Below are 27,935 nucleotides of genomic sequence, written 5' to 3'. Positions count from 1 at the left end.
CTTATTCTAACTTCAGATGTCTCCGCAGAGGACAACAAATCATGAAGTAGCTCTGAGAGATGAGAGCAAGGGGCAGCCAAACAGGCTAAGCGAGAATATTCCTCTACTGCTAGAGCAGTAAATTCTGACAGATGGATGATTATGTTGTTTCCCATTCCTTCCTTTCCACATGAGAACTTTTATTGCAGTTACACTTTTTCCTACCACTTTTGTGCACCGGATGGGAGATGAGCCCGTACTTTGTCACTGCACTTCAAGGAACCATTTCAGACCTCAGACGGAACCATGCTTCATTCAGAATCCCTTGGCTTTGAGCAGATGAAATCATTGAAAGGGCTTTGTGAATGTCTCCCTTGGGAGGGAGACAGTGTTTATGTGTGAGAATAAAGGTGACCACAGATATGGTCAATGGCCAGAGGGGCAAACAGTGACAGATTGCTAATTATTCTCTAAAAATTTTCTCCATTTCTTTAGAGGCATTAGAATTTTACTAGGTCACATGGCTGCTGAGCTAGATGGCATTTCCTAGTTGTCTGGAAGCTAAGTGTGGCCGTGGACAAGACATTTGTCAACGGAATGTTAGCAAAAGTAACATCCTCAACTTCTTTACTATTTCCTTAGAAGAAAATTGCTTGGCTTCCACTTTTGCTTAAAACTTCCCTCTTTCTCTGAATTGGAACTTGGATGAGGCACTGACTTACTTGTAAAGACATACATGAGGACGACATCCTAGGAACTGGTAGAGCAAAAACGTATGGAACTAACTCCAAGTGATCTCATAGAGCTGAGATCTCATGAGCTGCCTGCCTTTTTGGGCCAGTACTGCTCTTTCTGGAATGGTATGTGTCAAAGAAATAAACCACCTCATTTAAAGCACTGGATTTTTTTATGGTTTCTCTTCCACGTGCTGTATCTCTTTTTAAATAGCAGCTTAGCCTATCCCCTAATTTTAGTATATGTGCTGCCGAAGCGAGCACTGGCCTATACCCGAATTTTTTTTAACTTGTTTTATTTTTTATTTTTTTAAATTTACATCCAAGTTAGTTAGCATATAGTACAACCATGGTTTCAGGAGTAGATTCCTTAGTGCCCCTTACCCATTTAGCCCATCCCCCCTCCCACAACCCCGCCAGTAACCCTCAGTTTGTTCTCCATATTTATGAGTCTCTTCTGTTTTGTCCCCCTCCCTGTTTTTTTATTATTTTTGTTTCCCTTCCCTTACGTTCATCTGTTTTGTCTCTGAAAGTCCTCATATGGTGAAGTCATATGATTTTTGTCTTTCTCTGACTAATTTCACTTAGTATAATACCCTCCAGTTCCATCCACATAGCTGCAAATGGCAAGATTTCATTCTTTGTGATCACCGAGTAATACCCCATTGTATATATACACCACATCTTCTTTATCCATTCATCCATTGATGGACATTTGGGCTCTTTCCATACTTTGGCTATTATTGATAGTGCTGCTATAAACTTTGGGGTGCACGTGTCCCTTCAAAACAGCATACCTGTATCCCTTGGATAACTACCTAGTAGTGCAATTGCTGAGTCATAGGGTAGTTCTATTTTTAGTTTTTTGAGGAACCTCCATACTGTTTTCCAGAGTGGCTGCACCAGTTTGCATTCCCAACAGCAATGCAAAAAGAGATCCTCTTTCTCTGCATCCTCGCCAACATCTGTTGTTGCCTGAATTGTTAATGTTAGCCATTCTGGCAGGTGTGAGCTGATATCTCATTGTGGTTTTGTTTTTTATTTCCCTGATGGTGACTGATGTTGAGCATTTTTTCATGTGTCGGTTGGCCATTTGGATGTCGTCTTTGAAGAAGTAATCTATTCATGTCTTTTGCCCATTTCTTCACTGGATTATTTGTTTTGTGGGTGTTCAGTTTGATAAATTCTTTGTAGATTTTGGATACTAACCCTTTATCTGATATGTCATTTGCAAGTGTCTTTTCCCTATTTGTCGGTTGCCTTTTAGTTTTGCTGATTGTTTCCTTCACTGTGCAGAAGCTTTTTATTTTGATGAGGTCCCAGTAGTTCATTTTTGCTTTTGTTTCCCTTGACTCTGGAGACGTGTTGAGTAAGAAGTTGCTGCGGTCAGGATCAAAGAGGTTTTTGCCTGCTTTCTCCTTGAGGATTTTGATGGCTTCCTGTCTTACATTTAGGTCTTTCATCCATTTTGAGTTTATTTTTGTGTGTGGTGTAAGAAAGTGGTCCAGGTTCATTTTTCTGCATGTCGCTGTCCAGTTTTCCCAGCACCACTTGCTGAAGAGACTGTCTTTATTCCATTGGATATTCTTTCCTGCTTTGTCAGAGATTATGTGGCCATATGTTTGTGGGTCCATTTCTGGGCTCTCTATTCTGTTCCATTGATCTGAGTGTCTGTTCTTGTGCCAGTACCATACTGTCTTGATGATTACAGCTTTGTAGTATAGCTTGAAGTCTGGGATTGTGATGCCTCCGGCTTTGGTTTTCTTCTTCAAGATTATTTGGCTATTCGGGGTCTTTTCTGGTTCCATACAAATTTTAGGATTATTTGTTCTAGCTCTGTGAAGAATGCTGGTGTTATTTTGATAGGGATTGCATTGAATATGTAGATTGCTTTGGGTAGTATTGACCTTTTAACAATATTTGTTCTTTCTATCCAGGAACATGGAATGTTTTTCCATTTTTTGTGCCTTCTTCAATTTCTTTCATAAGCTTTCTATAGTTTTATACCCTAATTAATTAAGGTTACAAATGTCACAAATAAAATATTTTGCTCTAAATTCATTTGGCTTTGCCCAAATCAAATTTCCTTAGTCAAAGGAAAACAACAAAGGAGAAAAAAAAAAAGACCAAGTCTATGAGGGTTTTGGTTATTGTATTTCCAGTAAAAGGAGCATATTTCAACCTTTTCTCAACCTGCATAAACCAACTATCAAATTTTTATATGCTTCAGTTGAATTTCCTCCGACTGGTTATATTATTGTGATAATATCAATCGATTCCTACAGTGAGTCATCAACACTGTCAGCACTTTAATGAACAAAATTAGTCTATTTCATGCTGAAAAGCAATACTAGCAACTCTTGCAGATAAAAAGGGTCATAAAAACTTATTGGGCAGGGACATCCTCTGATAAAAGTCTCCTGATAATATCTCCCTATGATCAGCTCAGACACAGTGATTGGTCAGAATGAAAAGGAGTTTGAATAGGACCTTAAATAATATTCAGGGAGGACTTCCTACATCATAGAGGCTATGAAAGAAGAAATAGATAGGCATAACTCAGAAATCAAATATTATTCTAGCCAGTCAAGAGAAGAGAATATTTTAATTTCATGATCATTCTTGACAGTGAGTTTGTTTTCAATAGCCTAAATTCAGTTATTCATTGAGGTAACAATGGCTCCTAATTGCTCTGACTCTGCCTCGTCCTGTTCAACCAGTGACATTTGAAAAGTGGGACAACTATCTTTGAGCATACAGTTGACGGGGCTTGGAACACACTATCGCCAAATATGGCACCTTGGCATATTGAATGTTTTAAGCTAAAAAAGTTTGAGAAAACAGCAGAAGAAGGAAGGTTTCTCTGATCCTCCTCTGCCCTTCTCCCCTGAACCAGGGCATAAGACCCTCAGTGCCAAGTGCCCTCCCTAAACCTGGAAGAAAGGAACATCCCTACCTCCAAGACAGAAGGATATGGAGAATAACCCAAAGAAGCAGGCTTTGTGAAATTTCCCCCAGTTTATTACATTTGCTTATTTATTTTAAATTTTTTATTTAAAAAAATTTTTTAGTTTATTTATTTATTTTGAGAAAGAGAGAGAGAGAGCATGTGAGCACAAGTGTGTGCACAATTGGGGGAGGGGCAGAGAGAAGGAGAGACAGAATCCCAAGTAGGCTCTGCACTATCAGTGCAGAGCCTGATGTGGGGCTTGAACTCACAAACTGTGAGATCATGACCTGGGCAGAGATAGAGAGTCAGACACTTAACCAACTGCACCATCCAGGCACCCCTTCCCCAGTTTATTACTTTTAGCTCCTACTCCCTTGGTCCTACATGTTTCTCTACAACTGTTCATTCTTCTCAAACCTTGCATAAAAACACTTAAGTTTAACCAGTTCTTAGGGTCTTCGTTTCCTTATAAAAGCTCTCTTGTCATTTAAACATATTAAATGAATTTGTATGCTGGGGACACCTGGGTGGCTCAGACAGTTGAGCGTCTGACTTGGGTTCAGGTCATGATCTCATGGTTCTTGGGTTTAAGCCGCAGGTCAAGCTCTGCACTGACAGGACAGAGCCTGTTTTGGATTCTCTGTCTCCCTCTCTCTCTCTGTCCCTTCCCCACTCACACTATCTCTATCTCAAAAATAAATAAACATTGGGGAAAAATGAATTTGTATGCTTTTTCAGTTAATTTGTCTTTGTCAGTTTAATTCTCAGATCTAGCCAGAGACCCTAAGAAGACTGAGTAAATATTTTCTTCCCCTACACAATCTTTAAACAACTTAGATAAAAACCTTTCTTTTCATTCATAGAATGTCAACATGGATTTTTGAAATGGAAGCTGAATTCACTACAACTTGAGGGATTCCAACTATACAATGTAAAAAAGCATGGATTTTGAAGAAGAGCTACTGGGACTGAGTATCATGTAGGAATAATGATCTCTTCTTCACAGGGTACTTAGAGGGTTTACACACACACACACACACACACACACACACACACACACACCTCTGCCATAGTTTAGTGGTTAAGAACATTAGTTCTTATTATAGTAAGACAGGCCCAGTTCTGAATCTATGTCATTCATCTAAATGACTTTAGCCAAGTTATTTACCTTCTCAAAACCTTTGTTTCCTCATCTGTAAAATGGGGATATTAAATGATACCAACCAGTTCATAAATTAGGGAACTGTCTATAAACTGTCAAGTTTTGAATGCTCAAGGATAGAAATCACTGGGTCGTGGCTAATGCCTAGAGCAGAGTAGGTACAAAACATTATGTTTACTGACTGATGTTCAAAGATGCAAGAGACCTTTCCCCTCTTGATGAGGCAATTTTCTTTTCAGATATTTGGATAAAGTCACTAGTGACTTGATTGTATTAAAGTGAAGCATGTAATCCACACATTGTCCTTTTTTGTAAGGCACAGGAAAAAAAGGCTAATCCACGTCAGGAGAATTTAAGACCTTTTGAGGACATTCAAACTTTGTGTTATAATCACCAAATCCTGCCTGTGTTATGTAAAGAGTTTTGTTTGTCAGGACATCTTTGTTGCATTCAGTTTATCTTCAAGTGCCCCAGTTTCTCTTTATGATCTTTAAAGTTAAAGTGCATACCTTATGCTAAGTGAAATGAGCCAGTTACAAAAGGGCAAATAATGTACGATTCTACTTACAGGAGGTACCTAAACTAAAGCAGTCAAATTCATAGAGACAGAAAGTAGAATGGCGGCCGCTAAGAATTGGGGCTAGGGGACATGGTGCATACTTGTTTAATGGGCTCAAAGTTACAATGCGGGGAAGTTGAAAAAACTCTGGAGATGGTTGGTAGTCATATCTGTATAACACTGGATGTCACTGACCTATGTGCTTAGAAACAGCTAAAATTAATAGCTTTTTTAAAAGTTTGTTTATTTTGAGAAAGAGTGAGCAGGAGAGGTGGTGGGAAGAGAGAGAGAACCCCAAGCAGGCTCCGCACTGTCAGCACAGAGCCTAGCGTGGAGCTGGAACTCATGAACTGTGAGATCATGACCTGAACAGAAATGAAGAGTTGACACTTAACTGCCTGAGCCACCCAGGCACCCCTAAAACGATAACTTTTATGTTATGTATATTTTACTCTAATTTAAAAAAAGGGGGGGAATTAAAGGTCACGAAAGTTAGTTTAGAAGTACTTAGCATAGCACCAGAGACATTTTAGGTACACCACAAATGATAGGTGTGTGCCACTAATTTTATTTATTATTTTTTAAATGCATTTGAGAGTTTATCACAAATGGTAAATGCTACACAATTACATAGTTATTGGTGATAGTTGTCAGATTTTTAAAATATAAATCCAACATATTACTCGGGAAACACCCGGTAAGAATAATGGTAGCACAGAGATGTGTGCACTATCCACACATCTTCTCTCTCTCTCTCTCTCTCTCTCTCACACACACACACACACACACACACACACTAATATGTCACTAATTTAGAACAAATGAGTTGTTCAGATTCAAAGATCATGCTAAAGGGGCTTTTAAGTAGGACTGTAAACCATTTGCTGGTATTCATTTAGAACTATAACAGACTGAATATTCTTTTCCTCCTAATTGTATTATATTGCTCTACAAACTCTTCCTTGTAAGAGACACAAAGATAAATTTCAGTCAAGCATTTACACAATTAAGCTAATTATAAGATGATTCTTCTGTATTCATAAAGGACCGAGATGGCTGTATTTGGCACATAGGGTGTGTGTACATACATACATATACACACATAAATACATACATACACACAGCATAGACTGACAGCCAAGAAAACAAAAATTTAGAGCCTTAGAAACCATATTTTCCTGTCCCTTTATTTCATACATGAAGAAATTAAGGGTTAGAAGGTTAGATGATTTGATGAAAATCCCACAGTAAACTGGTGGCAGAAATGTGGTTAAAGCCCCTCCAGAGACTCTTTCCATGCACCCCCCCTTTCCACTCACCCCCTCTGATGCAGCCTAGCAAAGGCCCTACCTCGGCCATTCCTCCTCGCGCCTCTTCCACATGCTGTTCACTCTGCCTGTAATGCCCTCCCCTAAGTTTAGCTGCCACCTTTGTAAATCTTTCCTGGTTCTCCCAGAATGGATTTGGCACCCAGCCTCTGGGTGCTGAAGCTCCAAAACAGCCCCGGAACAATCACACGGAATCGTAACTTCCTCCATTAGACTCCCAAAAACCAGAGGATCCAGACTGTCCCCTCTGCCAGATGCCAAACCCGGGCTACGACCTGCCAACTACAGGCACTCACTGACTGCTGGACAAGAGGACTAACCAACCACCACGGGCTTCTCCAAAGGGAGGCAGGAAAGCTGGGCTCAAGGACCAAGGTGGGACATTAACCTTGAAATGAAGACAGAACATGTCTCAGAAAAGCTTGAGAGAAAGAGAGAAAAGCTTCAGTGAGTTTGTGCTAAAATTACCTAATTTTCTCACAGAAATAGGACAAGGGAGACACTGGATGATATTGCTCTTATCTCTGTCAAGTGACCTCATATTTCTTAGGGTACATTAAGTTCACACGAATTACTGACAATGTGGACATGGCACGTTCTGTCAACTGTCCTCCTGTCCTGGCCTTGTGGATTGTTTCGTGAGAAGTCAATCAGAAATCACTTCAACAAATTTAAGATGTTATATAATACATGCATAATACCATGACGATATACCTTTTTTTTTTTCTGATGTAGATCCCTAATCCATATAACACATTATTTCTGGAACTTTAAAATTCCTTGAGTATCTTGCACCCTGAATTGCATGGGTTGTTTTAGCATTTACTAGATGGCACCTTAAAACTACATTATTATCAAGCCAGATACACACTGGAGAAGAGTTAAGAAGAAACTAAACACTCAAACAACAAGTTATGTCTGAGGGAGAAAACAGGATTAATTGGAACTGGCAAGAACTGAGTGCTGCACGGTCCTCTTCTACTCTTCCACAGGAGTAGTGTTTTACTGCCACCTACAGGACAATAGTCATTCCTTCACGGGAATTACAAAACTACTTCCATCTGCGAAAATCATTACAGGTCCAAAAGAAGGTTTACAGGTTGCTTCATTTCTGTTTTTTAACCAGGTCTTTAGACTTCTGATTTCGTAACCAGGATGGCAGTTACAGAAACAAAAATTCCAATTTCAGCCCTTCCCTATGTCACCATCTTCAAACATAGAAACAAGAACCTCTAACCCACGTTGGTGAATCAGACTCGGGAGAACTGAAATCCAGTTTCCATTATCAAGATACGTTCCTCTTCACTTCTTGGTCTTTAACCCAGGATGGGAGAGAGCCACTGGAACATAAATTGTTCCTACTTCCCAATACCAGCAGAAAGGGAAGGGGAAATTGTACTTTGAAAGGTCAAAGGAAAATTTAATCAGCATGGTGCTAATAACAACTGATGTTTTACTCTCTCAAATAAACAAGCCCCACTTTGGGAATTCTTCCGTTTTTTTTTTTTAATTATGCCTTTTGTCTCCATTCTTCTGCTGATTTAAAGATACTAATACTGGATGAGTTATGCCTTATAAATTAAGTTTTATGGTTTGAGGAGCCCTTGGTAATCCCATATGAATTAGCTAAATCACAATCCACACTCCAACTCAGGTGGCTCTTTTACCTCCCTTTCCAAGGAGCCCCCTATACTTGACTTCTCAGGAACCTACCCTAATCCTTACCTTGCAGGCCCTATTGAGCACCTCTACAATCCTAAAAATGAGGGGGCACTGGGAAGGAGGAGCATAGAGACAACACAGACAAAATAGGAACTGTTAACAATAAACATGAGGACTATTCATTTTCTAATTGTGACTGTGAATGCCTGTTCTCATTGCACTTTCTCTTCTTCCCCTTCTTGTTGGTCCCCTCCATTGGATAATTTACTTTTGGATGTTTGATCACAGTGTGGTAGATGCTTACCTGCACTTTGGGATCACCTGGTTGCTTTGTTTTGTTTTAATACTGATGCTTGAGTCCCACCTAGATGTTCAAATAAAACTGGTCTGAGGTAAAACTCAGAATCAGAAAAATTTTAAAGCTGATTCTAATATACAAGTGAAATGATGTACAGTTAAGGCTGAGAATCCCTGCTCTAAGCAACACATGAGTATCCCTACCCTTTTGGTTCTGCAACTGCCTAGTCAGCTCTTGGGGATGGGGGATGGGTGTGAGGAGACATTCAGGAATCCCAGGAATCCTAGAATTTAGAGGATTATTGGTACACTAATGATTAAGAATCACTTTGACTTCTATTGCTGTAAGGACTTATGGTATTGTGACACAAGTAAAATAAATTGGGACAGTCTCTTTGTAGATTGGCAGGCAGATTTTTTTTTTGAGGGAGGAGGAGGGAAGTGAGAGGAAGATACTTTATTTGCTCATATACATTAGAGGACTGTCAGACACTTTAAACAACTTAAGGAAAGGAACTAAATATCGACTGTGTATCCTAATCGTTAAGCACAGTGGCTGGCTCATAACCGGTGCTCAAAAGTCATTTGCTGAATGAGCACATAAATGCACAATGTTATTAGTATACAGTGCATTTCATGGGTCCTTAGAGAGTTTAGAATAGAGGATAGTAGATGAGTTGATGGATAACATGCGAAAATTACAAAATGACAGCGTTATTAAATGTGAAAAAAGAAGAAAGCCTAAAAAGAAATGATGGGAGGTTATTTTAGCCACAGAAGGGGGCGCTGAACAAGGAAACAGGAAGCAGGATGGGGCATACAGAGCGTGGCTTCTGAGAGAGCTTTCAGCCCACTGACAGCAGGGTGAGCTGGAAAGGTCTGATGGGGGTCAAAATAAGGAACACAAAACGCTATTTCTCCTGTAGAATTCCAGACAGATTTCTGGAAGGAAGATGCAGTGATAAAAAAAAAAAAAAATCCAGGCCTGTAGTAATAGGCTATTGATATGAAGATGTTTAGTTAAGGAAAGAGATAGTACAGTTAAGCCTTTAGATTCTATTTGAAATATGAATCAGAATCACACAAGCTGAAGAGGAAAAAAAGAAAAAAGTAAATACTACAATATAAATGTATTTCTTATTTCTCATGTAATGTGAATTTTTTTCTTTCTAAAAGCTGAACACTGAAGAAAATGGAGTAGGCAGGGATAAATCAATAATCTCTGAGATAAAAATTTCAACATCAAGCAAGTAGATAACATAAGCTCACACACACACAAAGATTCTTTTAGAAATACTAAAGCCTACCAAAAAAGTCAGTTATATTTCAATAAAGCTGCCAAAGGGAAAAAAAAAAACACTGGAGTTTCCTGTAAGTCTATTCTGAATCACAGTGATGACAGAAACATTACACGCATGAGTACAATGGACGTTTCCCCAAAATAAGGGGAAAGCCTTCACTACTCCTGATACGTGGCAATTGTCATCCTGACCTTTAGGAAGTAATTCACTCATCATTCTAATATGGCCAAATTATTACCACACGTGGTAGCAAAAGGTGGTGGTGACAGCAGTGGTAGTGGTAATCCAGAAATGGGGCTCTAAGGAACAAAACTTTTCTGAAGGAAAGTAAATGAGATCAAGAACAAGACAAGGATTTTGCTCTTGCCATTTTTTATTCAACAATGTGCTGGAAGGTCTATTCAGGGCAACGGGCAAGAAAAAGGAAAAGGCACCCAGATTGGAAAAGAAGTACTTATAGATGACATCATATATATACGTATATATATATATAATATATATGTTTTACATATATATGTTATATATATATCATATATATCATATACATGTTTTATATATATATGTTTTATATATATATAAACAGCTCACACACACACACACACACACACATATCAAAGCTAAAACTGACTTCAGCAAGGTTTCAGGATACAAGATAAATATAGAAAAATCACCATAATTTTAGATAATAGTAATGAAGAATCTAAAATGAAATTAAGAAAACAATTCCATTTACATTGCATCAAACAGAATACTTAGAAATATATTTAACAAAAAGAAGCACAAGACTTTTGTACACTGAAAACTACAAAACATTGTTTCAAGAAATTAAAGGGGCACCTGGGTGGCTCAGTTAAGTGTTGGACTTTGGCTCTGGTGATGATCTCATGGTTTGTGGGTTTGAGCCCCGCGTCGAGCTCTGTGCTGACAGCTCAGAGCCTGGAGCCTGCTTCAGATTCTGTGTCTCCCTCTCTTTCTCTGCCCCACCCCCGCTTGCTCTCTGTCTCTCTCTGTTTCTCAAAAATGAATAAACCTAAAAAAAGGAAATTAAAGAAAACCTAAATAAATGGAAAAATATCCTGTGTTCATGAAATATCCTTTGTTCATGAACAAATGGATTCTAAAATTTATGTAAGACATGCAAGGGGACCACAACAGCCAAACAATCTTGAAAAAAAAAAAAAACAAAACAAAGTTGGAGGACTCCCACTTCCTGATCTCAAAACTTAACTATAAAATTATAGTACTCAAGACAGTGTGGTACTGGCATGAGGACAGACAAAAATCAATGGAATAGAGTCAAGAAATAAAACCATCTGTCGATAGTCAACTGATTTTTGACAAGGATGCCAAGATCATTCAATTCAATGGGAAGAGAACAGTCTTTTCAACAAATGTAATCAGAAGTGTTGTGACAAAGAACCATAGACTGAGTGGCTTAAGTAGCAAAATTTCCCACAATTCTGGAGGCTAGAAGTCCAATGTGTCAGCATAGTTGGTGTCTTCTGAGGCCTCTCTCCTTGACTCATAGATGGCTGTCTTCTCCCTGAGTGTTCACATGGTTGTCCCTCTGTGTACAACTGTGTCCTAACCTCCTCTCCCTACAGGGACACTAGTCCTACTGGATTAGGGTCCACCCTAATCACCTCATTCTAACTTCATTACCTCTTTAAAGACTCTATCTCCAAATACAGTCATCGTCTCAGGCACTGGGGGTTAAGATTTCACCACATGAATTATTTGGTGGGGGAGGATGACCGTAATACTGTATCTTGCTGCATATACAGAAACAAATTCAAAATGGACCAAAGACCCGAATGTAAGAGTTGCAATGATAAAAACCTTAGATGAAGAAATTTTGGGCAGTTGAGAAGATGGAGGAGTAGGAGGATCCTGAACTCATCCCATCCCACATTTTCAACTGGGTATCACTCACATTCAAACTGATAAACTGGAGAGTGATCCAAAGACTGGGAGAATAAATAAACTCTATGACCAAATAAAGAGAAGGGGCTGTGTGGTAGGGTCCCCTCCCTAAGGAGAGAGGGAAAAAAAGGGAGCGAAAACTTCAAGGTAACCTGGCTATATATACGCCTACATGACAACATCCCTCATGACCTTGTAAACGGAGATGACTTGATCAGACTGCATGTTTATGTGTGTTACCATATATGGGAGACAAAGAAATAGAAAATGTATAAAAAAAAAAAACTATGCCATGTGACGTTGGGTGCTCAGTTGTTTGGGTATGAACCCAACTGAGCAGTGCCAGCAGGAATAAAAGTTGCTTCCTGGAAATTAAAAGCCTTGGTGTTACAACTCTCTGTGCAAGAATCCTGCTACATTGCTTGGGGACTCTTCTGAGATTCGGAGATGGTGCGTTTCCACCTCCTTTGCCACCAAGGTACGAGCCTCGGAGCACCAGGAAAAGCAACCTCGCCTGGTGCCAGTGAACTGCTTGATCCATAGGAGATTAGTCTGTCCCAGTGAGTTGGGGGCAAGGGCCCCACGTGTGTTAATGGAACCCTTGAGGCCCAGGAACCAGCGTAAGGAGTGCCACCCATCAGACTGTTAAGAACTGAGGTTCGTTTTGGCAGACCTGCCCCTAAGAGGCAGAAGGGGAACCTGATCACCTCCCAGAATTGCCCTAGTAATTTCACAAGGGACGAGGAATGAAGCTGCAACTCTAAGGCGCTGAATGTAGGGCGTTGGGCTGGAGTCGTGTGAATGAGATGGGCAACAGGAAGGTTCCGACCTGACCAAGGGCCAAAGCAAGTGTTGAGTCCCTATCCCCGGTTCCGTGGTGACCTCATATGGCTTAAGGTGGTGTCAAACTTTCTTGGGAGTCTGACCTGGGTCAGGGATTGAAACTGAACCCGCCAAAGCTAAGAGGCGCCTGAAATATCTCCAAGAGGTGAGTGGCGGGAAACGGGCAAAGTGAGTGTATGTCCTCTCCAAACTAGTCCCTCCTCCTTCCTTTGTTTCCCCCCTCATGTGCATGAAAGTCCTCTGTCAGGGGGAGGAAATGGGTGGAAAGCAGAGTAAACCGACTACCCTAGAGTGTATGTTGAGAAATTTCAAAAAAGGGATATTCAGGAAATTATGGTGTGAAATTAACTCCTGAAAAGCTCCAGACATTCTGTGAAATTGGCCATCATTTGGGATGGGCTGGCCCTCTGAGGGCTCACTTGATAAGGAACTAGTTGGCCAAGTGTTCAGGGTCATTGCAGGGGACCCAGGCCACCTTGACCAATTTCCTTATATTGACTGTTGGCAAGACCTGGTCCTATCCTGGCCTCCTTGGTTAAAAGTCTACATTGAAGAGAGCCGTAAGTTATGACGGCTTCCTCCAAATACCAGCCAGAAATTAAAAAGCCCATACTGTTGGGAAAACCTGAAGAAACCCCACCACCATATGACCCACTGTACCCCTCACTGCCACCTGTGCCCCCAGCAGCCCTAACTGCAGAAATCTCATCAGAGTCTGCCCCCAGCCCCAAGGCCTCACCATCCCTAGCACCACCGGCCTCCCCGAATGTGACGGACACCCCAGGACCGGCCTCCCGAAATGTGACTGACTCCCCCGGACCACCAGTCTGACCCCACATATGCCTCCTGAACGACAACTAAAGGATCAGGCCAGCAGAGGCAGCCCCTCTCTGCAGCCACACTGGAGAGCCCTACAGATGTCACTGAGGGCAACCAGGGGACCCATCTATTATGATCAGGAAGGCCAGATCCAAGGAGGCCAACGTGTTTTTATGTGCCAACCCTTTACCACTATGGACCTCCTAAATTGGAAGCACCATACCACCTCCTGAATTGGAAGCACTCAAGTATAGGTGGAGGGTTTGCAAGGACTGAATGATATCAAGAAGCCCTTCTAAATGGCATAAAGAAAGGGGAGGGAGAAGGCCATAAAATATGAGTAAAACATCAGAAGTGCTCCCAGGACCCAAGAAAAGCCTAAGCCAATTTTATGAGAGATTGTGTGAGGCATTTCGTCTCTACATTCCCTTTGATCCGGAAGCACCCGCCAACCAGCAGATGATTAATGCAGCTTTGGTAGGTCAGGCCCAGGGAGACACTCAGCACAAGCTGCAAAAACTAGATTTCACTGACGTGAATACCAGTCAGTTGCTAGAAGTATCAACCCAGGTGTTTGTTGACCGTGATCAGGCGGCACGGAAGGAAGAACGCCAAAGGATGCAAAAATAGGCAGATTTGTTAGCTGCCCCTTGCCGGAGCAGTCGAAACACCCCCGGAAGAGGGCCCTGCAGGAAAAGGGCCAAGGCCAGAAAGGGGAGCGGCAGGGAGGAGGGTCTCGCCCTAGGCCAAAAATAGGATGGAATCAGTGTGCTTTCTGCCGTCAGGAGGGCCACTGGAAAAGTCAATGTCCCCAGAGGCCAGACAATTCTCAGCAAGGTTCCAAGCAGAAAAAAAGAGGCCATGTGGTCCAGGGCAGGTTACCAACTGGCCCCACAGTCTCAAGGGGCCCCCAAAAACAATTTTGTGGGGCTAGCCACCATGGAGAACTACGAAGAGGACTAGGACAGACCGTGGTCTATTTGGTTCAGCCCTCAGGAGCCCACGGTCCGAATGAATGTGGGGGGCCGACCCACTGACTTTATAGTAGATACTAGAGCAGAACACTCAGTAGTGACCTGAGCCGTGGGCTCCCTCTCACAGACATAAGCACCATCATGGGGGCCACAGGCAGTCAGACACATTGTCCCTTCTTATTGCCTCGGCGATACAATTTAGGTGGCCATGAAGTCATCCATGAATTCCTGTACTTCCCTGACTGCCCTGTGGCTCTAATGGGCCATGACCTATTGGGAAAGCTGCAGGCCCAGATAACTTTCAGCTCTCGGGGACAGGCTGCTCTGACCCCATGGAAACCAGAAGCAAAGATTATGACTCTCACGATTCCCCAAGGGGAGGAGTGGTGCCTCTATAATCTCAAGGAAAAACCACAGCCAGTGTCTGAGCTTCCCATTAAGGTCCTAGGGGTGTGGGCTGAAGACGGCCCACCAGGACTGGCCTGAAACATACCCCCTGCGGTTGTAGAATTAAAGCCCAGGGCAGAACCCAGCCGCCAGAGACAATATTTCATCCCTTACAAGGCACAGGTCGGGATCCAGAAACAGCTGGAGAGACTTTTAAAGTGTGGGATCCTCTGGCCTTGCCAGTCACCTTGGAACACGCCCCTCTTGCCTGTCCAAAAACCAGGCACAGACAACTACGGGCTGGTTCAGGGCCTGCAAGCAATAAACCAGGTAACTGTCACCATACACCCAGTGGTCCTGAACCACTATACACTTTTGGGGCTCATTCCTGCTGAAGCCACCTTTTTCACCTGTTTGGATCTTAAGGATGCCTTTTTCTGCATCCGCCTGCCCCCCCCCCCCCCCCGCCCCGGGGCCAATTGACCTTTGCCTTCCAATGGGAGGATCCTGAAAATGGTGACAAGGGCCAATTAACTTGGACCAGGTGGCCTCAGGGGTTCAAACCCACCCCCCAACCATTTTTGGCAGTGACTTAAAAGCCTTCGCGGTGGATCAGTATGACCGTGTCCTGATTCAGCACAGGGATGATGTGGTGCCAGCTGGGAGGTCCCAGGAGGGCTGCATGGAAGGGACTCAGCAGCTCCTTACCCTCCTATGGAAAACCGGTTACAAGGTCTTAAAAAAAAAAGGCCCAGATCTGTCAGGAAAAGGTGAAATATCTTGGCTTCCACCTGTATCGGGGTAGTGCAACCCAGCCCAGAGAGGAAGCAGGCTGTTTGCCGGCCCCAAAACCTGACGCCAGGTTCAAGAGTTTCTTGGGGCTGTAGGTTTATGTAGGATCCGGATACCTAACTTTTCAGTCCTGGCAAAACCCCTCTATGACACTACAAAAGGGGGGAGAGAGGGAACCCCTGATGTGGGAATCAGTACAGCAGAAGGCCTTCGAGGAACTAAAGCAAGCCCTTACTAATGTGCCTGGTTTAGGGCTCCCAGACATGACCAAGCCTTTCTCTCTGCATGTCCATGAGTACATTGGACTCCCTGGGCCTGACCTAACTCAGATATTGGGGTCATGGCATCGCACGGTGGCATATCTCTCCAAGAAACTTGACTCTGTGGCCCAAGGCTGCCACGGCCCTCGTAGTGTCTGAGGCTGACAAGTTAACTATGGGACAGGAATTGAGAGTCCGAGTGCCACATTCAGTATTGACATTAATGGAATACAAGGGACAGTCCTGGCTAACCAACGCCAGGATGGTCACATATCAGGGAATGCTATGGGAGAACCCACGCATCCACCTGGAAGTAATGCCGACCCTGAACCCTGCAACTCTATTGGCTGTTGGGCCAGGCCAGCCAGACCATGACTGTATTGAAGTCATGGAAGAGGTGTTTGCCAGCCGACCAGACTTGAGGGATCAGCCCCTCAGAGACCCCGACACTGAATATTTCACTGATGGTAGCAGTTCGTAAAAAGGGGAGAGCATCTTGCAGGTTATTCCATGGTGATCCTGAACTCTGTCATTAAAGCAGAGCCCCTGCCGAAGGGGACTTTGGCACAAAAGGCAGAGCTAATTGCTCTAACCCGAGCCCTCCAACTGGTGGCAGGGATACGTGTTAATATATACACAGCCTCTACATATGCCTTCACCACCCTCCACGTACGTGGGATCTTATACAAAGGGGAGGGTCTAATAAACTCTGGAGAAAAGGACATAAAATACGGTGAGGAAATCCTTGAACTCTGAGATGCTGTGTGGGCCCCTAAAAGTGTGGCAGTCATGTATTGCTGGGGACATCAAAGGGGAGACACCATGGCTGCATGGGGAAACCGAAAGGCAGACCAAGAGGCAAAGCTAGCAGCTTCCAAAGGAGTAACAAAATCAGCGGCCTTAACCACCACACTGTTCCCTAACCCACTGACAGAATGGGACCCTAATTACTCACACCATGAAAGTACTTGGTTTAAGACTGAAAATGGAAACTGCTTCCCAGGTGGATGGTGGAAATCTGAAGACAGCTGAGTGACAATTCCTGAGGCCCTGGCTCCAGCCTTTGTCAAGCAGTTCCATCGGGAGACTGCTATTGGCCCCTGAAACAATGTTAGGCCGATATTTCTAAATCCCTCGGCTCTCCAGCATAGCTCCGGTGGTATGTGAGCAGTGTGAAACCCACACCCGGAATACCCATGTCAGGGACGCAAGGCTGCTCCTGAGGTGCAGAGTGTCAGGGGAGCCCCATTTGAAAATGTGATGGTGGACTTCACTGAGCTACCCTGGGCTTGGGGCTGTAAATATCTGTTGGTCTTTGTGTATACTTTCTCAGGCTGGGTGGAAGCCTTCCCTACTTGCACAGAAAAGGCACATGAAGTGGCCTGATTTCTTCTAAAGGAAATCATCCCACAATCTGGGATCCCCATCACTATGGGTTCAGACAACGGGCCAGCGTTCAAGGCTGAGGTGGTGCAGCTGGTGGCAACAGGGCTAAAGATCACCTGGAAGTTATACTCGACATACCGACCCCAGAGCTCTGGGAAGGCGGGACAAATGAACAGAACCTTGAAGCTACAATTAAGTAAACTGTGCCAAGAAACCCATCTGCACTGGGACCAGGTGTTTTCAATAGCCTTGTTTAGAATCAGGTGCAGCCCCAATAAGCAAACAGGGGTTTCCCCTTATGAAATCCTTTATGGGTGCCCTTCACCAATTATTAAGGAGGTATGGGGGGTTTAAATGAGATAGGCAATTTAACCCTAAGGCAACAGAGCTCTGGGCTCTACTCTAACTGCCCTACACCTATGGGTTAAGAGCAATGGCCTGTGAGTCTGACCACAGATGCTCACTCCTTTGAGCCAGGAGATGCTGTATGGGTAAAGGAGTGGAATGTTCAACCACTCAAACCCCTTTGGAGGGGCCTGTTCACTGTCATTTTGTTCACCCCTACTGCAGTAAAAGTAGCCGAGGTGGGTCCCTGGATTCACCACAGCAGAGTGAAGCCGGCATCCTGGGACTGGGAGTGCATTCCTGATCCATCCACGCAGTGTACGGTGACCATACGAAGAAGCAATCTGCAACGCCAGAGACTCCGGCAGGGGACCGCTGCCCTGCATTAGTCACTCCAGAAGCTGACCAATCTACGCACGACAGAAGCTTGAGGAATCGCCGGTCCAGTGAAATAAATAAGTTGTCCTTATTTCCTATATCTGCCTTCTTACTGTGATGCACTGTCACCCCTTGTTTCTCACTATTATTGCAACTTTTCCCCCTACTTTTTGCTATTGGATTGGCAGAGGTTGCCCCAGTCAGCTGGAAATGTGGCGAGAGGTTTCTGTTAGCACCCACTTTCACCCACTTATGTGACCCATGTATTCGCATAACCAGGTCAGGCCAAGGAGTCACCTGGACCTTACTGTACCATACCCATTTCTCATGGCAGGGAAGGACCGTGGGGACATGCATACACAATGAGTCCACCTATTCCATCTGCCACCGGGGAAGTCAATACACTTGCTTTAACCCACAATACTCCCCAAATGAAGATTGGTTAGAAGTCTGACCTTCTCGGGAGGTGGGGGGAGTCTTGATCAGCTGGACACAAATCACTAACCCCAAGTGTCCAGTGTCAATACTGTTTGATGTATGTGCAGTTATAGCTATTGGCCCCAAAGCCTCTGTCATATGAAAAAAGCGGGCACTTGTCATGGAGAGCCCAAGGACTCTTGATATACCATGCGGAGGCTTAGACTGGGAATGAAAATACTGACTCAATAATAAATACACGTGTGAGGAGAACGGTTTATGTGCCTATATACCTGAGTTTTTATGCCCCAGTTGGAGCTGTGTTTCATAGGCTACTTGGGGAAAAAAAAAGTCACAACGGCACTCCTTTAGAAGGGGGCTGCTACATCAGGTTGTCAATCAAAAGCCTGTTACCCTGTTAATTTCACCATCATTAACCCAGAAGACTACAAATGGCAATGGGGCACCCGAATTGACATCCAAATCTATGGGCGAGGCAGACCCAAGGACTGTGCTATATTTCAAGACGGTCACTACCACCCATATGACCACATCCCATCAAGTCTTCCACTCCTTCTGTAAGGGAATAATAGTCCCCTCCCATTTCAGTCCCAGGAAGGAACTTGTTTCTAGCCCTGGCAGAGACTACAGCCCAGACCCTAAAGATCTCTTCATGCTATGTATGTGGGGGAACCAGCATGGGGGAACAATGGCCATGGGAGGCCAAGGAATTAGATCCCCTCAAGCCTTATAATGGAACAAAATATCCCAGTTCTACTACCGGGGTTTGGCTCCTCAAAACCTCAATCATTGGGAAGAACTGTCTTGCCCAATGGGGAAAAAATTTCACCATCCCTGTTGGAAACTTAACATGCCTAGGCCAAAGGTTTTATAATTCAACCACCTGGGAAACCCAAGGGTGGGGGTCCCCGGGTCACCTTGAGCCAGACCCTTGCCCCTTGTTTAACTTCTCTCATCTCCAAGAGGACTGGGACAACACTGATGCAGCCATCAAATGGCAGGCCCCAGGTAGACTATACTGGGTATGTGGGAGAACAGCCTATACAGTACTTTCCTTAGGCTGGTCAGGGTCATGAGTGCTGGGGACTATCCATCCATCTTTATTTCTACTCCCACTTGCAAGGGGAGAACATCTGGGAGTTCAAATATACGGAGATAGAGAGGCTCAAAAAAAGTGGCGTGCCTTGAAAATTGGCAAATGGAAAGATAATGAATGGCCTCCTGAGCATATAATCCATTATTATGGCCCTGCCACCTGGGCAGAGGGTGGGTCCTGGGGCTACCGCACTCCCATTTACATGCTAAACCACATAGTCAGACTGCAAGCAGTTGTAGAAATTATAACCAATGAAACTGACAGAGCTCTTAATAGTCAAGCAACAAACCAAAATGCGCAATGCCATTTATCAAAATCGCTTGGCCTTAGATTACCTGCTTGCTTCTGAGGGAGGTGTTTGTGGAAAATTTAACCTGAGCAACTGCTGCCTACAGATAGATGATGAGGGAAAAGTCATAGAGGAGATCACAGATCAAATGAGAAAGGTTATTCATGTCCAGTCCAGACTTGGAAAGGTGAAAACCCCGGGGAGTTATTTGGAGGATGGTTTTCAACTCTTGGGGGGATTCAAAACCCTCATAGGAATTATCCTCCTAATTTTGGGAGGGTGCTTAATCTTACCCTGCTTAGCTCCCTTGATTGTGCAGTGTGTCTCCAGTCTCATTGAGGCTATGGTTGAGAGAAAAACAGCCGCTCATGTAATGAGGTTATGGAAATATAAAAAGAAAAGATGCATGGTATGGCCTCAATCTTTTTGTATTTGTTGAGGCCTATTTTGTGACCTAATATGTGATCTCTTCTGGTGAATGTTCCATGTGCACCTGAAAACAATGTATTCTACTTTTTTAGGATGGAATGTTATGAATCTATCTGTTAAGTCCATTGGGTCCAGTGTGTCATTCAAAGCCACTATTTTTTGCACATGCACATGCACAAGCGAGCGGGGGAGGGGAAGAAAGAGAGGGAGATTATCCCAAGCAGGCTCTCCACACTTAGCACAGAGCCTGATGCGGAGCTCCATCTCACCACCATTAGATCACGACCTGAGCTGAAATCAAGAGTCGGACGCTTAACCAACTAAGCCACCCGGGTGCCCTGCATGTTCATTATTTCTTAGTGAAAGAGGTCACTACAACAGTCCAAGTTAAAGGGTGTGGCAGCCTAACTACCAAAGTGGGAAGATTCTAAAAATCCTTAAGAAGTAGAATCAACAGGAGTTGATGACTCAGTAGATGTTGGGGATTAAGAAAAGAAGAGCATTAAGGATAACTTCAGGTTTCTGCTTTGAGCAGCTGGGTAGTACCTTCACTTAGGTGAAGGTTACTGGAGGAGGCACAGGTCTGGGAGGGCATATCAGTTCAGTTTTGGCTTTTAGATTTGATGTGCCTCTGAAACATCCAAACAGAAATGGTAAGTGCAAGCCAAATATTTGGATCTGGGCTAAATATAAAGATGAGAGTGAACATTTATAGATGAAACCAGGGGAATGAACAAGATCAGCAAGGAAGAAGCACCAAGTGTGTTCTTAGAGGCCGGAACCCTGTGGAACTCCAAGTTAATGACTAGAGGGGAGAAAGGACTGAGCAGAAGTAAAATGAGAGGAAGGCGAGAGGGAGAAAAAAAAAAAAAAAAAAAAAAAAAAGACAGAAGCCAAGGGAGAGCGTTTCAGAAAAAGGGAAGTGTTATGTCTTTATGAGGTTTTGATAACTGTTGAAGATTCAAGGAAGATAAAAATGGAAACAGGTCCACTGATTTTGTTAGTTACTTCATAAAAAAAGCTTCAATAGAATGGTAAGGAAAAAAGACCATAGTGGTTGAAAAGCCAAAAACATCAGATATGTTTCAGAACTTTTACATAATATAAAAAGCTCATCTAAGCCAGGCGCATTCTTCTAAAATTTAGCCGGCAGCAACTGGCTTCCCTAAAAAAATAAAAAAATAAATAGATGTTCCCAAATGAAAGAACATTGGACTCTTCAAAACTGCCTGAAGAGCTCTGTTTGTTTATTTACAGTGAAACAAATTGGTATAATGATTACTTTTTCATCTGCTTTTACAACTTGCTTTTGCTGTCCATTAAAGCACATACTTAGAATACGGAGAAAATGTACTCTCATATTGCTAGTAGAAAGCAATTTTGCAATATGCATCAAAAATTCAAATGTGATCCAGCACATGTAACAGTCTGACCCAGTAACTACATTCCTCAAAGTTTATCCAAAAGATACTGCATACTAAATAAGTATTCAAAGATGGAAATTTAGGGATGTGTGTCTAACAGGAAAGGTCTAGAAACAACTTAAACATCCATAAAAATTAAATATAAAATTGATTAAGTAAAATCATGGTATACACAATAAGACACTAATCAGTTATCAAAAAACCTAAGGCAGCTCTATGCACAATAACAGTACCTGAGTGCAGGGTCATACTCACAAGTTTCCAGGCACCAATCATATACTAACTCATTAAACTCTAACAATCCTATGAGAAAGATGTTACTACTATCTCCATTTTAAGGATAGGGAAACTGTAATTTATCTAAGATTGCTAGATAAATTGTGGGAGACAGGATCTGAACTCAAGTAGTCTGGCTCCAGCATCCATGCTTTTAACCACTACATGTCTGTAGTGACAAAGAAGATAGTCATCATATATTATTAAATGAAAAAGAGTCTTGTTCATCAGCAATTTTTGAAAGAAAACAGAAGTTCATCCTTTTACATTGTTCTGGATTTACCTCTCAGATCCCATCGTCTTAACTGTAATCCTCAAACCCATGTTAAAAAATCTGTATGTACATATACATATATATGTATGTAGATAGGTAATGCATGCTTACATATTCATAGACGAAAGCATGGAAAGAAGATCTTACACTGAACTTTTATTATGGTTACTAGGGATGGAATCATGAATGGATTTTCTTTATCTCTGTTTATATACACACATAAGACATCAAATGAACCACTTTCTGAATGCAAAGAACCTATTCTGATAAAAAATTCTCAGCCAACATGAACTGGCTAAGATTAATTCTGATTGATCACATCTAATCTATTATAATGTACTATACGCTGTGATTATTGAACGTTTCATATAATAAACGAATTAAATTTGGGGGAATGTATCTAACCTACCTAACGTACACTGCCAATATCCTAAATGATCTGATGATGCTATGTACTATAGTGAATCATTCTTTTAGCTCAAAGCCTTTCTATGAAGACTATTTCTAACCCAAAAGAAAGCAGCTTCCATTCAGAAAGTAGGTGTCTTTAAACCATACTGAGCAACAGAGACCTTCACCTATAATTATGCTGCTTAAAAATATTATAAATTCAGCTTTGCCATTACTAAGCCAAAAGACTTTAGGCAACCTGGGGTCTTGGCTCCCTCAATTATCAGCTGTGGGAGAGAATTATATAGTTTTCTCTGGTTAACACAATTCACAATTCTCTTACAAATAACACCTGGATATTTAATGTGCTAATGGATAACTTATGTTGGGCTCATAAGCATTTTGAACTGTCCCTAAGTTTGTTTTATTTAATATAAACAAATATACATTATTTTATATGGCTTCTTAGATTAGAAGCTAAAAGTTAGTCACTGTCATATATGTTTGGGATATTCTTTTTCCAGGTGGAAAAAGATCTGGTCCCGGCAATCAGATCAATTTGGTACACTTCAATTCAGCCTATATATACTGTCTCTAAGACAGCTCCAAGATTCATACAAGGAAGGGATGTAAATATGGGCCACTAGTGGGAAAGCTCTCCTTTTTACTTTCTCTAACTAGGCAAGTTCTCCAAGATGACACTAGATGAACATCCACGTATTGTTACAGAAGATACAAAAACCTTTCTGCCCTGTAGCCAGAGAATGTCCCCTGCACAGGTGACATCAGGTTAAGATGGACAAAAATAAATGAAAATAATGCAATCAAACCAAAAGAACCTGCTAATCAGGAAGATAACTGACCAGGCAGATACGCTGCTGACACAGAGTATAGGTCAAATATACTTATTGGAGGAAATCCTGGGTTACCCCCAAAAGACAGAGTGTGTGCTAAGAGCACCAGTAAAGAAAAGTCAGCAAAATAATGAAGAAAGGCATTTTGGGAAAGATATAATACCTGAGGCTTAAAAACAAATTAGACAAGATAGGACAAATCACAACTTTGTTGGACTCCCTTACACTTGCTTTACGGCTAAGTATTGTTTGTTGTCTGAATTACATAAAACTTTCACTGCTTGGGCATTCTAAAAGTCTTATCCCAGCCCTATACCAAAAGTTCTTAGGAAGTTTTTGGTTTTGATTTGTCCTAATGACAAAAAACAAATAGAAAAAATTGGAGGTAGAGATCCATGACTTCATTAAAAGACACATGCAAATATATTTTTGTTATTTTATTAAAAACATTTTTTAATGTATATTTATTTTTTAGAGAGAGAGTAAGCGAGCAAGCGGAGGGTTAGAAAGAGAGGGAGACAGAGGATCCAAAGTGGGCTTGGTGCGGACAGCAGACAGCCCAACGAGGGGCTTGAACCCATGAACTGTGAGATCACGACCCAAGCTGAAGTCAGACACTTACCTGACTGAGCCACGCAGGTGCCCCGTTTTTGTTACTTTATTGAAGAAATTTTAAATATTTTCCTAACTTCCAAAATAACTTTAGTATAAGAATTGTTCGTATCTAAACTCAAAATTATTGAATGAACAATTTAAAGTACAATTTATGAACTTCACAAAAAACAGATGTTTAACAGAATAGGAGGTGAGGATAGTACCCCACTTCTTGATGTACACAAGACCCATATTATGTCACGTCTTTGTTTTGGGTCAAGGTATTTAAGTACGGAAATAAAATATCCAGTGGCTCTCTGAAGACTTCAAGTCATTATCTTTTGGAAAATTTGGAAGAATGATGGGGAAGCTAGAAACAAATTCTGAGTTACCCTGTGAATATAACTATAATCACAATAATGACAGCTAACATTTATTAGGCAATAAAATGTTCTAGACACTATATTAAGGATTTTTATATATCATCATATTTAATTCTTACAATAATCCCATAAATTAGTGTCTATTATTATCTCAAAACTCAGGGTCTGAGCACTTACAGCATTTTGCCCAAGGTCGTACACCAGAGCTGAAATTAGATCCAAATCTGTCCAAGTCCAGGGTCTGGAATTTTAACAACTATGTTTTATGGGGAAAGGGTGAGTCTGCATTTTTTTTTTTTTTTAATAAATAAGGCAATTTTCACCTTCAGCAACAGAATGTCATCTCTGACTGAAGGACAAAAACTGACTGACTGGATTACTTTCAGCAACTCTGCAGCAAATGTCTTGCTATTACCACACTGTTAAAGCTGCACGGATATGTTGATATAAAATCCAACAAGGTAATTATAATTGAATTCTAAAGTGCTTATAAGTTTCTAGCTCTCAGAGAAAGAAGTGCAAATTGAAATGTAGCAGTTTCTTTTTTAGTCAGTATATTATAAAAGCTTGCTAATAACTCAATTCTATGTTTAGGTACCTCCAGGGATGTTATCATGGTAAGAAATATTTTAAGAAAAAGGCTGGCATCATTTTGACAGAAAACAGGTTTTAAATTTTTCTCTTACATCATCCAACTCATATGAATGAAAACAACTTTATATGTTGTTGGAAGGAGTGCTAGGATAGTAAAATTAAATAGATTATAAGAAAAACAAAGAAACAAACTCTAAATAAACAACAAAGGAGAGAATCAGAGTTCCTCCCAAAAGTCTTCTGTTGTGTTCAAGAATCTAGAATGAGTCAAAGGCTATACATTTGAATTATGCCCAATTTAAAGATAAAAACAGACTTACCTTTAGGAGAGCCAAGGCTACATGAAAGATAATATTCAAACCCTGAAATAGAAAAAGAGAGTCCAAATCAATACTGCCACATCTACCACTGTTTTATTAAGTTTCCCCAAGACTTCCATACATCTCTAATAAAACCCCTAATTGCTTTTATCTTCACATACAATAATAATTAAACAATGAGATTTTTTTTTTTTTGAAAGGTATTTTCCTTCTCTGAGAGGCTTACTGCACATTTTTGGTGCCATTTAATTAACATTCACATAAAATTGTTATTTTTACAGTAAATTATTTTCCTTCAATCCTTCAATAAATTATTCAATACATTATTTTTCCTTCAATTTCTGGATTATCTGCATGGGTCTAAGGCTTGTGAAAGTCAAGTTCTTTGATTAAGATGGCAGTGATGCAGAAGTCTAAACTTATTCCATGGAATTCCTAAGTCCCAGTATATACATCTTGGTGAGGTAAAAGGCCAGCAGCAGACAAAACAAAACAAAACAATGTTGCTGATAACTGGGACGGGTTGTATGGGAGGAGCTGTAAGCATCGCACTGGATTTCCACCACTGTTCTTATTGCTTTAGTTCTCGTTTGCTTTCAAGTAGTATTCGTGCAACTAGAGGTGTACTTAGGGGCTATCCGCTAGGCTTCCTTTTCCTTTTTTTCCCCCTGAAACCCAAAGCAACATGTCTTTAGGAATAAACAAATTAAACACCTCGTTAAGAAGTCTTACTGGAGCTGAATTCTGAGCTCTGAGTTCAGCCCAGGGGCTCTGAAGTGATGTTGAGATGTTAAATTCAAAAATACAGGACATCTTAAATGCTCAAGATGACAATCAGAAACAAAGTTGCCATGAAATATGCCATTTCCTCCCATGGAAGTCACCATACAGGAGAAGAAAGATCTTTCAGGTATGAGTTGACATCTCCCATGAGCCCAGGGTCTGTCTTTGTGCCTTCATCTTGGTCACAAATACAGTCTATCTGCCTTTTAGATATGGCACTGTACCAGATGTGTTACACAAAGAACTACTATACCAGATGTATTATGCAAAGAACTTTTTTTTAAGTTTATTTATTCATTTGAGAGAGAGAGAGTGAGAGAGAGAGATGCACAGAGAGAGAGTGAGAGACAGAATCCCAAGCAGGCTCTGCACTGTCAGCACAGAGCCTGTCATGGGGCTCGACCGCACGAATGATGAGATCATGGCCTGGGCCAGAACCAAGAGTCTGACAATTCATCCTACTGAGCCACCCCGGTACCCCTACACAAAGAACTTCTAATAAACCATCCTTTTCCTATCTCCAAAATCAGAAGTGAGGATTAAAACTAGATACTTAGAGTGAATCCCTATTATAATTTGCTTAACTTTCATAGTGAACTACCCAAAATATGATTTAATGGTATAAGGGGTGAATGATTAATACGAAATATTTGGTTCGAGGTCTGGGGTTTACTCTGTTAATTCTTTAAGAACTAAAAGCAGCAGGAAGTATAACCAGGCCAGAAGACAAAAGCAAATCATCACAGTTCATTATCACACCAAGCAATGATTCTGGACTTGATCACAATTTATCAATTAGAAAAAAGAAGACTATTGTAGACCAAAGAACCTGGGTTACAATGAAGCAAAATTTGCTTTCCTAATCGAAATTTGGTTTTTAATCTCTTAAAAATTTTTTTAATATAATTTATTGTCAAATTGGCTTACATACAACACCCAGTGCTTATCCCAAGTGCCCTCCTCCATGCCCATCACCCATTTTCCACTCTCCCCCACCCCCATCAACCCTCAGTTTGTTCTCTGTATTTAAGAGTCTCTTATGGTTTGTCTCCTTCCCTCTCTGTTTGTAACTTTTTTCCCCCTTCGCTACCCCATGGTCTTCTGTTAAGTTTCTCAAGATCCACATGTGAGTGAAAACATATGGTATCTCTCTCTGCCTGACTTACTTCACTTAACATAACACGCTCCAGTTCCATCCACGTTGCTGCAAATGGCAGGATTTCATTCCTTCTCATTGCCAAGCAGTATTCCATTGTATATACGTAAATCTGGGCCCTCACCCATTAACTGCTGTGCGCTGTTGCCAAAACGCACAGGCCAAGCCTGCTGCCCTGCTCTTTCCCCTCCACCCACATCACAGCTGCTCGCCAGTGGTGAATTCTCACAACCCCAGTGCTTATCAGCCTGCCGTAGGACTAAGTCCACTATGTCTCTGGATCTTGTTCTCCTAGTCACTGCTTAAAATGTAAGCCCCTCTTGTCTCCAGTTCTCTAATCCTTATAATGCTCTGGTTTTTTCCTCCTAAGTTGGTCTCGCACCCCTCCTCTCCCTCCCAAATCCCTTCAGGGTACACTTTGGAGACTCCACATTCAACCGACTTTGCTATATTCTCAACCCCCTTGCTTTCGCAGGAATAGTGAAATCTCACAGATTCTCATAACAACCTGTATTATGATTCTCACTTTTCAGAACGTGAACTTGACTAGCCTAAG

At 41.8% G+C, this 27,935-nt stretch overlaps 1 protein-coding gene across 6 annotated transcripts in view; it reads right to left on the bottom strand.

Moving 5' to 3' along the window:
- RABGAP1L (RAB GTPase activating protein 1 like) overlaps nucleotides 1-27,935 on the bottom strand; it is a 763,363-nt gene that overhangs the window by 193,009 nt on the left and 542,419 nt on the right. For all 6 annotated transcript variants that reach the window (XM_049635168.1, XM_049635167.1, XM_049635169.1 and 3 more), the window contains one exon: nucleotides 25,441-25,482. In XM_049635168.1, the coding sequence (XP_049491125.1) occupies nucleotides 25,441-25,482 (42 nt within the window). The remainder of the gene's footprint in view (nucleotides 1-25,440; nucleotides 25,483-27,935) is intronic.

The sequence above is a fragment of the Panthera uncia genome, chromosome F1 (genome assembly GCF_023721935.1).
Source record: "Panthera uncia isolate 11264 chromosome F1, Puncia_PCG_1.0, whole genome shotgun sequence".
NCBI lineage: Eukaryota > Metazoa > Chordata > Mammalia > Carnivora > Felidae > Panthera > Panthera uncia.
The sequence above is the reverse complement of the archived record's forward strand: the minus strand, read 5'-3'. Positions and strand labels throughout refer to the sequence as shown.